Below are 14,895 nucleotides of genomic sequence, written 5' to 3'. Positions count from 1 at the left end.
ACGTTAGATACAACAAGAGATATTCACGATCAAAAACTTATCACTCTCTCAGAGGGTAAATTTTGAAAAGGCGCCCCATAGTAAAGTAAGTCGTATTCATGACAAAAGACGACCATGTACAAATGCGTAACATCGATGGCTGCATTTCCAATAACACTTGACAAAAAGTGGGAAAGGCGCCAAAATTTGAAAAAGAAAGTTGCGTCATCCACAATATTGAAACTGTAACCAAAAAATTCTGAAAACGTAGTATGAATTGACAAGTTATTTGCACTTTAATATAATAAGTACTCCGTTGTTCATGAAACTTAATTAAAACCCCCAAAACCTCCCCTGCGCACGGGCCTGAGCTAAATGTACAGTAGGATTACTCATATACTAATCCAAGCATGCGACGAATGAAAAAGCGTGTATTTCAAAACCGAAAACATTCATTTTCGGCAATGGCTTGCTTGGATTTTTTAACCCATTGACAGAACATTTTTATAGGAATTATTTTCACTTTCAGAACAAACAACACCGAGCCCAATCAGGATTGCCGCACAGATTCTGGAGCTCGTTTCCGTTGCACCGTTTGAAAGTTGGACACCGGAATTCAAGCAGAAAAAACTGCCGGAAATTCTTGCGGGATTGGCAGCCGTCTGGTCCATCGTGGTCTCGAAGGATGTCTCCAGTACGGGCAATTACCTTACCCCACACTGCGTTCAGATCCTGTGCATTCTGAGACTACTGAGCGTGGACCGAACGGAGAACGGAGTCGCCAAACATCTGACGGAGATTTTGACGGGACAGGGAAAGTCTCTGGTGTTGGGTCTGATGGCTGCGCTATTTGCGTTGACCGGTCACAAGCCGCAGATTGTTTGCTACAATCGGTATTTGGTAACAAGAGATGAATACGATTTCACGCCGTTCTTCGAAATGTTGAACATCAAAAACAGTATCAGCTACAAAACGTATGAAACCATGGCAAATGAGCTCATTGCTCCTATCATCGATGGTAAACCAATGGGGTTAAGGGGTTTGGTAAGGGATACGCTATTGAAGGACATAAATCTTGATCACAGTAAGCTAGTTTCCGAGAATTCATCTAATTCGGTCCTGTTGATCGATGAAGTCGATGTATTTTTCACTAAACAGTTTTACGGAAGCTCATTTTATCCGGTAGCTCGAGTAATGTTGCCCGGTTTAGAGCTTATTCAAGAGAAAATTTGGAGTCTTGTTACTGTAAAACCCTCGTTAACATCGGAATCGATTGAGCAAAGTATTAGCGATTACGTCAAATCAACCCCCATTACAGAGCAAAAGGACTTCCAAAATTTCTTAGCTAGAAAAAAACCGTACGATTTATTGACAATCGAGAATAACAAATATAAAACAAAACAATATACAAACAAAATCTTGTTCGAAGAACATCTTCGTAAAATGATCAAATGTGCCATTGAAGTGAATAGTTATTCAGCTATCGTGGATCATAAGCTCAGTGATAGCGGTAATATCCTCGCCAAATACAGGGAAACATTTGTCAATGATACAATTTTCCAATATTACACGATTTTCAGTTATTTCCGTCTGCGAAAGACAAATTTTGTCGTGAGCGATAACTCGAACGTAAATTACGGTTATTTCAATCTGAGGTGTGGCTCCATTTCCTACTCAATGCTCCCGAGACGATTTCCACTTATTTTGGGTGTTTCCGGCACGATAACTGCACTAAACCAACACGAAAGAATCTCAATCGACGACGTGTACTGCATCCGCCAACTGTCGTCAATGCCAAGCTTTTTCGGCTGTTCGAATCTTCAGTTCGATCCGACGACCAACTTCCAACGACTGGTGAGCAAATCGGAATGGTTGAATGCCATTTTCGGTCGAGCCAACGCCATACTCGCAGCTAAACGATCAGTTCTGGTGGTATTCGAGAGCGACAATGAATTGAATCGATTCCATGAGGAATATTCTGGCCAGTTCGATCGAGTCAACGTTCTGACGGAAAATACAGATTCGACACGAATGGAGCGGTTCGTTGAGGAGGCAGGTGTTGCGAGAACGATCACTTTGGCAACTCGCGGCATGGGACGCGGGGTCGACTATAAATCCAGTGTTTCCACCGAAAAACACGGAGGCATTCACGTGATTCAAACATTCTTTTCACTGGATCTGAAGGAGGAAGTTCAAATAAAAGGTCGCACGGCTCGCAAGGACAACCGCGGTAGCTACGAGCTGATCGTCTGCCAAGCTGATCTCGAGAGGGTCGATTTACTCCGGAAGGTTCGTGAGGTCAACTATCGCCAACTGAACGAAGCAAGGCTGGATTTGGCGTTGAAACAGAACGAACAGATTCTGAAGGACATAGCCAGTGAAAGCGAGGATCACGAAGTGACAATGCGATACATGAAAACATATTTCCGAACATAGTGAATATAATAAAAACTACATTTTCAAACTGTTATCCGTTGTTTGCATTCAATTTCTAATGCGATTGTCTATCAAATTATTGGTTTGTCCTTGTAAACTTTGAATCATCTCGCCTTTTTGCCTGAGGTCATGGTTAATGGTCGTCACATCACTGATATTGTGGCCGAACGGTCGTTCAATGACGCTACCGCCAGTATACAGGCAGAGTAGTAGGCACTGCCTCGCGGCATCATTTGTTTCTAACCCTGACCGATATCCATGCCAACGGACGGCCGACCGTCACACGCAAGCAACGGGGAAAGTTACGCCTGCTGTGATGTATACCGACCGACCGACCGACCGACCATCAGCCACACTTTCGCTTGACTTTGACAAGAGATAAGGAACAACGGCGTTCGATTGACAGGTATGGTAATTGGTATGAATCTACCGGTGTCTTGTGTTTACAGACGTAAAATCTTATTCGTTTGTCCGTCGAATGTTTGATTGAAATGCTGCTGATTGCAGGAAAGTTCAGCGGAACTTAATGTCCATCGTTCGTGATTGACCGATTCGGTATTTAATTAGATGTCGTACATTGTCACAAAGCCATTGGTATAAAAATTGAAAATAACACAGACTTTATATTAACACTCCAAATACCAAACCTCAAAAAAAGTTGGAACGGTAACTTTGAGCTGTCATAGCTCAGCTGTTTTTCAACGAATCTCAATAAATTTTACACCCTCGAATTTTGTGAAGTTCGTAGATTGATTCCAAAACTTTGTAGCAGACGATTGGTAAAGGAAAACCAATGAAAATTTGATTTTTCCCGTTCCAAGTTTTTTTTCACGCGCCCAATATGCCCTATCTGCTTTCCAATTTTCTTTCCTTTGACATAAACGTCGCATAGAAAATATTGAATACTTCAACTTTACCGAGTCATAACTTTGTTGTTAGTCAACCGATCTTCAAAATTTGTTCACCATTGGAAAGGTACTACTTCCAGAAATAAAATGCACTGAAAAAAAAACTAAAAAAAGGGTTGTCTACCCAAATTTATAATGAAAACTCTAGATAGATGACCTAAGAAAAGATGAGACTTTTTACAATGATCGTAAATATCTCGAAATTCAAAGCGATGACCTATACATTTTTACACATCATTCGATTGCTAGTGATACCAGCTACAATTTTTGCTCAACTACCATTCCTGCACAATCAAAAGAAAACATTAAACAATCGATGAATTTATAAATATAAATATGAATTTTTAATTTTTTTCACATGTTTGTATATAACTCAAAAATTAAAGCGATGACATGTACATTTTTTTGATTCAAAATATTGGAATCATTACCAGAAATAATGTATTGATGATCAAAATTACATATCCGTTCAAAGAATCTCAAGAAATTTGGTACAAATACAGAGAATTTCTATTATTGGGAAAATTTTGCCAAAAAAAAAACAAATCAAAACTTTGAAATTTTATGACATTAATTTTTTTATTATTTTAGTTGGAAATTTATTATGAACAAAATGTACAAAAAAACTGAAACTTGGATTTCACTGAAAATCTTAAAAATTTTGGTAAATATACCCAAAACTCTACAAATAATAATGTTTTTGTATTGGACAAAAGATCTAAACAATTTTTATGCACAACCCAAACGGAATTGTTAACTACTAAAATTAGGTTTTTTTTAGGTTTTCCGTAAAATCTCAAAAAATCGGTAGAAGATCGGAAATTTCAAAATTTCTGGTATATATTGCGTTCCAACGTTTCTGCAAATCAAAGTGAAAATATTGGAATCCGTTTTGATTTCATCTGTTACAAAGAGACGTAGAATTTGTTTCTATTAATAAAATAAATTTTAAATTATTTCAATGGCTTTGTACAATAAGAAATAGAACGTAAAATTATATGAATTCCATATACTAATCCATGGTAAAAGTAACCAACCATAATTTAAAAAAAATTATTGCTTGATTTTTGTTTTACAAGCAATTAGAACAAAAAATATATCTTAAATTTTCCGCTATCCTAAACGACAACAATTATAATCGATAGAATATTAAAATTTAAATATCACAAACTTAGAATTATTTCGGAATGTATAGAATTCGAAAATTATTTGAATTTTCAATTAGTAAACAATTCAGAAAAAGTAGAATTCTGAATTTAGCACAAAAAATCACACGAAATTAATTAAAACTTGTTTTTATCCACCTAGTTGTGTAATGATGCCTTTCTCATATCTCTCTTATTCTCATATAAAAAATGTATTCTTCAAACAGTTTTGTTTGATTTTTGAAAAACATGAAAGCTAGCGCATGAACTAGTGTAACCTACAAAATGAAACAGTTCTCAGATCGGTTAGGCCATCTTTCTCAGTGAAGTGAGTTCCACTATTTCAGGTTCCACTTATGAAACTGGAATCGCCCCGAATATTAGCTTTGCAGCAGCCTTTGCGATTAGCACCAACCAACCAATCTATTCGCAGCTTACAGTTGTCTTCGTCTCGAAAAACAACCTCTTCGTTTGAATGCTTTTTTCTGAATGAAACCCTGCACCTATGTTATCAGAACAAATTGGCTCAAGTGACATGTTCCCCTAGTTATTCGGAGATTCGTGACTTGTCGGAGCTTCTCATAAACTTTCTGATGGGAAGGGAAGGATAAAAGGAACACGAAAGGGAATTGGGAATTGGGTGAGGTGGTAAAACAGCACAAAACATAAAGAAATAAATCGTCCTGCATCCCCGAAAGGATGCTGAACGATCTACAGGTGCCAAAATGCACGGTTGATAAAACCTCCAACCACCGAGAGGCCTTAGAGATTTTACAAAAGTAACACCATTCTGCATTCGTCGAAGAATGCAGAACGATTTCTTCTCGAATATGCACTTGAATTAATTTGACACTTAAGAAGACAAAAATACCTTATTTTAATATATAGCTAATAAATGACTTACATGATATGAGTATTTTTCAATGAAAAAACCCAATGTATGAACATAATTTAAAAAAAATTAAAAAATATCTCCTCCGCCTTTTTTTATAAACATGCTCGAAAATGTTTTCTGTCAAATACAAGAAACGATTTTTTTTTCGTTTGCCTCAATGTTAGATATAGCAGTTTGAAAATAATTTGTTTTTGAACCAGTTTTGCTCATAACTTCGGTTCAGAAAACGCTACCTCGATACACCAGTCATTAAAAAATTGGTTTTAACAAACTCCAAAAGATGTTCAAAGATACCAATACGAAAAGAGAAAAATATAAATGCTAGAGCAAAAAATCTGATTTTACGAGGAACACCCTAAGTTGCTCTTTAAAAACACTAAAACCGTTGCATATACTACTATGGTGTCCTCAGCAAAGCTGCTCGATATAAGTTTATCTACAATTTTGCCGAGAAATGCAGTCCTCTATCTCAATACATCCGGAAAATAAGTTTTGGATCACCTTAAAAATAAGAGCCACCCTAATACCATGTACAACGACATATAGCTTATCTTCACTGATCATTTGTTTTGAAGACATCATAGCTCTAAAGTATAAGGTTAAGCCACAAATGTTTTTGTCCCCCTAAATTGTGGATTCGGACCACTGTGCAATGCAATTTAACTCGGAAATTTTAAAATTTCCGATCTTTTACCGATTTTTTGAGATTCTACGGCAAACCTACAACAAAATCAGAATTTAGTAGTTATCAAATGCGTTTGGGTTGTGCAAAAAAATTGTTTAGATCGTTTGTCCAATACAAAAATATTTTACTTACCTGTTTCGGAATGGATTACTTCGATTACTTACATCATTACCCTGATTATTTCTGGATTACTCGAGATTACTCGGGATTAGTTCTTGTCTATGGTAATATTTCGTCAGGATTACTGAATTACTTTCAATATATAATATTTCAAAAGAGGATTACGTCAATATACAATTTTTCCAAAGTGGGTAACCACGAAATTTCGCATTGTCCGATTGTTTCCATTTTGTTTGTTGAACCACAACCCTGGGGGAGCAACACAATACTCGTTTCAGAATATCGGTTCCCTGCAGTAGAATATTTTTCTACAGGTTAAAGGCAATAAATTTGTTCATGATATGCTTTCTTCTAAAAGTAGCTGCTTGTATGAAAAATGGTGTTACAATTAAATATCCAAGTATCTCAAGAACAGCTACTGAATCGTTGAATCTCGAATAAAAACAATATGGTTTATTTGGGCAGAAACTAGTATAACCTGTTCAATTTGTGAACAGATTTGAGTCGAAATGAGAGGATTTTTTTCTGTTTTTGCAGTTTCGCTCTAATTGCCGACATGAAGTTTCAATTACGCCTAACCCTGTAGATCCAGAACCGATAGTCGAGTCCCGACAAAATTCAATAGCAACTCGGTTGTTGTTTCTAACCCGAGCTTAGGTTTTCGTTTTCGTTACCGCGTGCACGAAATCCAACACGGCCTTCTATGTGCATGTGTTGTGTTGTTTTCTTTCTCAGTACGAACACATGTTCGTACAGGTGCATTTAATATTTTAGTTTGAACATTTTGACACTCATAACCTTGTAATCCCGCTGCCGAAACTCTTATTCGAAAGAAATAAAGGAATATGAATTTTCATTTAAACTTAAATATGTGAAAGTAACTCAAGCTATGGCTGAGAAAAGTGTGTTCAATTTTAAAGTTTTGACCATTGTTTCCGATGCCTCCGGAATCGAAAGCTGGACAATACTTCAGGAACTACTTACTATTCTACTGTTTAAATGATTATCTTTCAACGAGAACTTGAAATTTCGAATATATCTGTAAATTGTTTTAGCTGTAACTTCTTCATTTTTCAAACGGCACGGATTGGATAGCCATCAATCTGTAGGTTTTAATAAGAGCTTAAAAATGAAAATTATCGAAAAATATCGAAACCCTGGTTTTTTTAAATTTAATTTTGAAATTATTGAGAAAAAAGTCAAATTTTTTTTCAGTGTATATTCTTTTTAGAGTGCCCTATTGATTCCCTACAACTTCTTCCTGGACGCCATTTTTGTACGATGAACGGTTTCCGAATTACAACGAGACCCGTAAAGTGTTTTAGTTGTAACTTCTTCATTTTTCAAACGGCACGGATTGGATAGCCATCAATCTGTAGGTTTTAATAAGAGCTTAAAAATGAAAATGATCGAAAAAAAATAAAACCATGCTTTTTTTATTTAACTTTTTCGGATTATTTTGTTATTATTGAGAAAAAAAATCAAAATTTTTTTGTGTCCGATCGATTCTCTACAACTTCTTCCTATACGCCATTTTTGTACAATTAACGGTTTCCGAGTTACAACGATTTGAAAAAGGCAATTTTTGTGAAATGCAAAAATACATACGCCGTTTTTAAATATCAGTCGTGAGTCGGTTTGACCTCTTCATCGGTTCAAAACTTATGGTTCGCCATACTGGAGCCATGTGCAAAGTTTCATCCAAATCGGAGAAGGTCGAGTCTGATGATCTGCTAAGCATTTCTGGAATTGCTCATAGATCTTAACGATTTATTAATTTTAGTTGTTTGACGTAAAGCCGCCATAACTAAGTTCAGTTTTTGCAATGACTGAGCGGAAACATATATTGGAGAAGCCAAATGAATGAAAAACTAACAGAAAAGATGAATTTTTGGAAAAAGATACGCTCAGAGCCGGGCTTCGAACCTGCGTTCTTATGCATTCCGTGCATACGCGCTACCATTTCGCCACTCTGAATCTCGTTTTAGTCACTCTAAAACGCCAAACAGACACAATAGCGCTAATCAAAAGTAATCAAAACTCGTTATTTTTCATACGTACACTAAAAATGATTGCAAGGCACGATTTTTAAAAGCTAAACTTCACGACCCGAAAATTTTCAACATCGTGTGGCTTTACCTAGCATGTATGGAGGACCAATCTTTGCAATCAACTTAAAATTTCCATTAACGACTTTGTCCTAATAACTTTTTCAACTACACTAACACTAAAATGCGACAATCTTCCATCTCAAATGCCTCTTGATGGGCAAGTAGGAAAAAATACATCGAAATCTGCAACCAATTTGAATTTTTTTTTCAGTAAGTAGGATAACGGCTCCCTATTTCATCTCATTTGTAGGGACGTTACCTCAAAAACCAGATTTAGCCACTAAAATCACTATAATTATTTCATATTTTTGCTTAATTAGTCTTGCTGGGAATTAATTCACATTAGTTGGAAATCCAATTAGTACTCAATAACCAGCTGAACGCACTTCTGATATGTTCACTACTCTGCTCCTAATTTCATCTTAATGGATTTTTATTCATTCTATCGTTGGTCCTTTATTCATCCAATTAATTAGCAATGGCGACAACAATCAAATCAAAATATTGACACTCTCAGGTTCAGAATGTCCGAATTTCTCTTAAAAAGGGCCTAATGCCAACTATGAAACAACACACGATATTTTCAGAACCAGTTTCGAATCATTACGACGTTTGAAAAAATTTGGGTCGCTTTCGTTACCTTTCGTTTTAAATTTAAAATTTTACTGTTCAGTTAATTTGGTAAACTTGAAAAAATACAAAAAAAAAAACAAATTGTTACTATTTGGGCATTAGCCCTTCTAAAAACAAAATGCAGAGTCAGAGATGCCAGTTATACAGATTTACCTGTATTGTATAGATATTCCTCGTTGAATATTCTAGTGAGTGCGGCAAGGACTTACGGAGATATGAAGAATTATCTTTTAACATCATTTTATCATAGAAAGAGCATTTTATTAGTGAAGACAGATAGAGCAGATATAGACTGTTAATGCAAAGCAATGCATATTTTCTATGAATATGAATGAATCTATGCATCTCTGTGCACAGCCGATGAAACACACACACACACACACTTCTCGGTTGATTTTTCAGAAGGGCGCAAGAGCAAGTGACAGTTCCTCTTTGTTCACTCTCTCTTTCGATTATTGTTATGCGATTAAAAATTTTTTCTTGGATTTCACAGTTCTGTTTGAAAGTCGAAAGTTTCGAGCATCATTCGATGCAAAGAGTTGAGTGATAAACGTGTAATCCGCTTGGTAATTAATAAAAGAGAAAGTGAACAAAGAGAAACTGTCACTTGCTCTTACGGCCTTCTGAAAAATCAACCGAGACTTAACAACGTTATTTTGACATCTATCGGAATGAAACTAGTGCTACTAGATTCGCCACAATGGTTATTGTATTAGTATTTAACGCGTTCCTTCTGGTAATATTCGAAGCCGAAACAGTTTTATTGAAATATAAATATCAATCATATAATTAAACTAATGTCACGGATACCAAAAAAGTAGTTGTTGATGACAATTTGAAGAAGAAAAAATTTTTTCTTTTGTTACATTATGAGAAAACTTGGCAACTTTGCGAAACCAAATGAAATGAAAACAAAACGCAATCAAGTGAACTAAGTTAAAAATTTTCATCTCAAGACTTGTAGTGCTTGTCGGGTAATTTTAGAAGTTTTTAATGGTTAATTAAACAAGTGGAAAGTAGACATTACTATTGATGAATTCATCCAACATTCAATAGTAGTGTAATTGTGCGAAATAGTGGTCATGTTGTGAGACTCAGAAAAATCTTGAGACGAAAATGTGTCCTAAGTTGAAAAGTGAGTTTCTACTAATGGAAAAGTGTGACAATAGCTTAAATAATCATTTCAAAAAATTTCACAGTTTGGTTCAGGTTCAGGAATTGTCAAATCACTGTCTATCACAGTGGTTCCCAAACATTTTTGGTCGAATGCACATTTTAAATATTAACTACTGCCCATTAAGTCGAAAACAAATTATTAAAATTCTGCGACAATCATCGTTTGTGCAGTAAACTCGAGATTTAAATATAAAATAGATAGAAATGACACAAAAAATAATTTGCTTCCCAATCCCAAATGCGGTAGAACTTAATTGTTAATTCAAGACCCTGTCGTTCAAACATTGTGTAAGCAAAACAACAACAAAACCTCACATATTATCGCCAACCAACCGGAGAAATAAAGTGAGATCGACTGATAGAGGAATGAAGTTTTTGAGTGCGAAATTGGATCACAGGGGATCAACTAAAATGTGAACTTAACCGGCCGTGCACATTCAGATCAAATAACGAGTTCTTTTCTAGCGGGAAGTCTTAGTCTGAGTTGTGTATCATAACATCCGCAGTAGCTCAGTTAGCAGAGCAATTTCCTTAAATTGGAAAATGTTGCGGACGGATTTGTAGCTGTGCCTGAAAGCTCATTACGCCAGTTTTGGGATTTCATTATTTTCATTCTATCAGTCCTAAATTCAGACCATCTTTTGATTGGGTAATGGAGAAAAGTTAGGCGTGTTTTTCGTGGCGTTTTTTTTAAAGCTCGCCCAAAAGTAACTTTTCGAGTCATTTCTAGTTCTGGTTTTACTTCTTGTCCTTTTGGTCCTGAACACTGGATCTGGTTATCGAACAAGGTTTCTGGATCAGAATACAGAATCTGAACCTGGATTTTAGAAAGAGATTCTTTTTCCGAACATGGATTCCAAACTTGAAGCAGAATTCAGTACTTATATTCGGAACATGGATCTGGATTCTAGACCTGGAGTTAGATTGTGAATCTGAACTTCTGACAGAGACCTTAACTTAGATTCTGGACCTGGATTCTGCGCCGGAAATCTGTTTTCTGAACTTCTGGCAGGGTTTCCGAAACTAAACTTTGAACCTATTGTGCACTTGGACTGTAAGTAATTGTAAGGATTGGATTCTGGACCTGACTTCTCTAGGATTCCTCAATTCTAAACTTGAACCTAAATTATTGACAGAGATTCTAAACCTAGACCAGGATTCTGAACCAGGACCCTGGAGTTGGATATCCGACAGGGTTTCTGAATCTGAACTCTGAATCTGGACATGGTTTTTGAATCAGAATTCTGACCGAGATTCTGAGCCTGAGGCATAAATCTACACTTGGGATTCTAGACCTGGAACTGGTTTATCGGTTTGAATTCTCGATGAAGGTTTCGGGTCTAAATCTGGAGCAGGATTCTGGAGCCGGATTCAGGATTCCAAACAAGATTTTTACTCAAAAAATTCACAGAGATACTGAAAATGCACCGGAATCGTGAACCTGGAACTTGATCCTGATTTTGGATTCTGAACGTGAAGCTGAATTCAGAAACATCACTCTGCACACCAAAAAAAAAAATCGAATAATACAGGTGACTCAATTCCTCCTGTAATTCATAAAGACCTAACATAATCTGTCAAACGACGGAAAATTTCATTTGAAATGACTTAATGTTAGATTAGCTTGAATTTTACTGGTTTCGACTGTAACTTGCATTCTGCTAGCAGGTGCGACTGTATGCATTTAAATGCTCCTTTTACCAGCCATGCAGATGTGTGCTTCTGTAGCGCAGTCGATTAACAGAGGTTCTTGCGATCCATTGATTCTCGGTTCAAGTCGCGGCGTTGTTATCAGTGTTTTTTTTTTATTTCAACGAATTTCATGTCATGGAGTTTTAGACACAATATTAAATGTTCTTCCACGTGAATTTTCGTGAACTGCGACGCTCCATTTATGTGCATCTAATAAGATGTAAAATCACAGGGATTTTTTTTATGTGTGTGGACTTGTATTCTGGGCCGAAATATTGAAACGTGATTAAGAAACTGGTTTCTGGATCTGAGTTCTGGACTAGCATTCTGATCTTGAAACCTGATACAGTATTCTGAAACTGATACAGAATTTTTTATTTGGATTCTGAATCTGGACCTGGATTCTGTACATGGATTCTAAGCCAAGATCTGACCCTGAATTGAATAACTTGACTTAACTTGACTTGAATCTGAATTCTGAACCTAACATCGAGACTTCGATTCTGGACCGAAATTCTTAGTCTGGGTCTAAATTCTGAAATTTCTGAATTTGGACTCAAATTCTGGACCAAAATTATTGACAGAGATTTTTTACCTGAACCTGAATTCTGGATCTGGATTCAGTAATAAAATTTTCAACCTGGATTTGGACTTTTGTTGTGGGCCAGAATTCTGAACTCGGATCAGAATTTTCGAACCTGAAACTAGATCCTGAATCTTGACTCTTCACCTGAATTCTGGACCCAGTTTCAGAACATGGACCTGGCTTCTTGAACGAAAATCGGGATACGAATTTTCGGCCTGCATTTTGGACCTGGATTATAGACCTGATCTCCTGACAGGTATACTTAGGTTTTCGTGTGTTTTGGACATAAGTTCTGATCCCAGGCCTAGATTCCGAGTCTGAATTAATGACAAAAATTTTTGATCTGAATCTAAATTCCGAACCGGGAAACAAGATTCTGGGTCTGAACTCCGAACATGAATCTGAATTCTGGATCTGACCTTAGGATTCTGAATAAAATTTTGGACTTGAAAACTGAAATTCATTCTGACCACCTGGACTCTGAACGTGGAGCTGATTTTTTTTCTGTATTTTGTATGAATTGAATTTGAAATATAGACAAGATATGAATTTCTAATGAAACACTATTTGCGGTTCACTGTAGTGACCAGTATGGGAATCACTGGTCTATCAGAACACGACATTTTGGCCGAACTGAAAAACGCTTCAGAAGGACTTGGACCTGATGGAATACCACCTATATTCCAAAACAATCTTGCAGAAGATTACTTTAACAACCACTTTTAAAACTTTTCAATTTATCACTAAAAGAATGTATTCTTCCTAAAACATGGAAATCATCTTTTCTTGTACCAATATTCCAATCAGACTCGAAATCTGATATCCGAAACTACCGTGGAATAACCTTTCTTTCAAACATTCCTGTATTATTTGGAAAAAAATTGTAAACGAAAAACAACTGAAAAATGTAGTAATAAACAAACAGCATGGGCTTTTTAAAGGTCGCTCAACCACAACAAATCTTCCAGAATTTATCACTTTCCCTTTGAATGTCATGGATTCCGGCAAACACGTAGAAACTCTATACATCGACTTTAGTAAAGCTACCATACCATTCTGTCTGAATCAATAAATGTAACATCTGGCGTACTTCAGGGCTCTCATCCAGGACCTCTTCTTTTCATACTGTATGTGAACGACATTTTCTTCATACTCAAATATCTAAAAGTGCTACATGGAAATTAAAATCTTTACACAAACACTCGACGAATGTTACAATCTTTAAATGCTTAATTTTATTATCGACATTCGTCACTACTATCGCAATTAAATTTGTATGTACGTGGTCGTCAATTACGCACACAGAAATTATTTTTAGAAAGATACAATCGAAGAAAATGTGCAAAAAAGTTAATCGAATTATGCGTCACTAAAATCAATTTTGTAATCATCTTGATCTAACTATGTCACAAAATCAAATTGAAACCCAACTTAAAAATAATACGTAGTATTAGTAAACATTGTAAATTATTTATATGTAGTTTAAATTTGCTTGACGAAATAAATAAATATCGAGGGGTCGTATTCAAATGTTACACGAAAAATGGCATACCACTATATCTCGAGTTATTTCTGTTCTAAACCTGGACTCTGAAGCAAACATTTTATATTTGAACTCAAAATCAAAATTCGGGAACAGTATTCAGAACCAGAATTTAATTTCTGAATTCAGTTTCCGGATTAACATACCGAATTCAGTTTCAAAGTCTTATTCCTTAATTTAGTTCTACAATTCAGGTTCAGAATTTAGAACCTACATGTCGGAGTTGAATTCGGAACTTGGGTTCTGAAATTCAATTCAGTTCCCTTATTCAGAACTCAGTTTTAGAATTAAATTTCCAGATTTCAAGAATTACTAAAGTTCAAACTTCTGAGAGATAAAAATCAACCGTTTTGTGGAAATTTACTGGTTTCGATTATGGCAATCGATAAACCCGACATAGGTGCTTCAAAATCGTTCTATTTTGAATCCAAACAGGTCTCTTAGGGAAGCCAAAATCGAACAATTTGTTCAAATTATGAATTTCAATTTTTTATTTTTTGTACAAAGAACTGAAATTTAATTTTTTTTTGTTGAATATATGGCATTAGCAGTTCAACATAAACTGCTGACGCACTGATGAGCCGAAGGCGAAAGTTAAAAATGAAAATAGTTATGCGTACTTAGCACAAAACCCATACAGCAACAAAACCCCTAAATAACTGAAATTTAAAATTTTGAAAAAAATAAATTTAATCCGTTTAAAGTACTTAAATTCAGCAGATGAATGGAAACTCGAATTTTTACTACGATCATTTATCTTGAAATCGAGTGGTGTGTCACTCATTTTTTGAGTTACGAAGTATAGAAGTATAGAAGTATAGAAGTATAGAAGTATAGAAGTATAGAAGTATAGAAGTATAGAAGTATAGAAGTATAGAAGTATAGAAGTATAGAAGTATAGAAGTATAGAAGTATAGAAGTGTAGAAGTATAGAAGTATAGAAGTATAGAAGTATAGAAGTATAGAAGTATAGAAGTATAGAAGTA

At 35.7% G+C, this 14,895-nt stretch overlaps 2 protein-coding genes across 6 annotated transcripts in view; one reads left to right on the top strand and one right to left on the bottom strand.

The window, feature by feature from the left end:
- Window positions 1–2,592, top strand: part of LOC131432008 (uncharacterized) — a 28,573-nt gene extending 25,981 nt beyond the window's left edge. Inside the window, exon 3 of the mRNA XM_058598022.1 lies at window positions 509–2,592. Within this exon, the coding sequence (XP_058454005.1) occupies window positions 509–2,415 (1,907 nt within the window). The 3' untranslated portion in view covers window positions 2,416–2,592. The remainder of the gene's footprint in view (window positions 1–508) is intronic.
- The window catches only part of LOC131432009 (apoptosis-resistant E3 ubiquitin protein ligase 1), a 213,166-nt gene that overhangs the window by 158,735 nt on the left and 39,536 nt on the right, over window positions 1–14,895 (bottom strand). The window lies entirely within an intron of this gene.

The sequence above is a fragment of the Malaya genurostris genome, chromosome 2 (assembly GCF_030247185.1).
Source record: "Malaya genurostris strain Urasoe2022 chromosome 2, Malgen_1.1, whole genome shotgun sequence".
In the NCBI taxonomy this organism is placed as follows: Eukaryota; Metazoa; Arthropoda; class Insecta; order Diptera; family Culicidae; genus Malaya; species Malaya genurostris.
The sequence above is the reverse complement of the archived record's forward strand: the minus strand, read 5'-3'. Positions and strand labels throughout refer to the sequence as shown.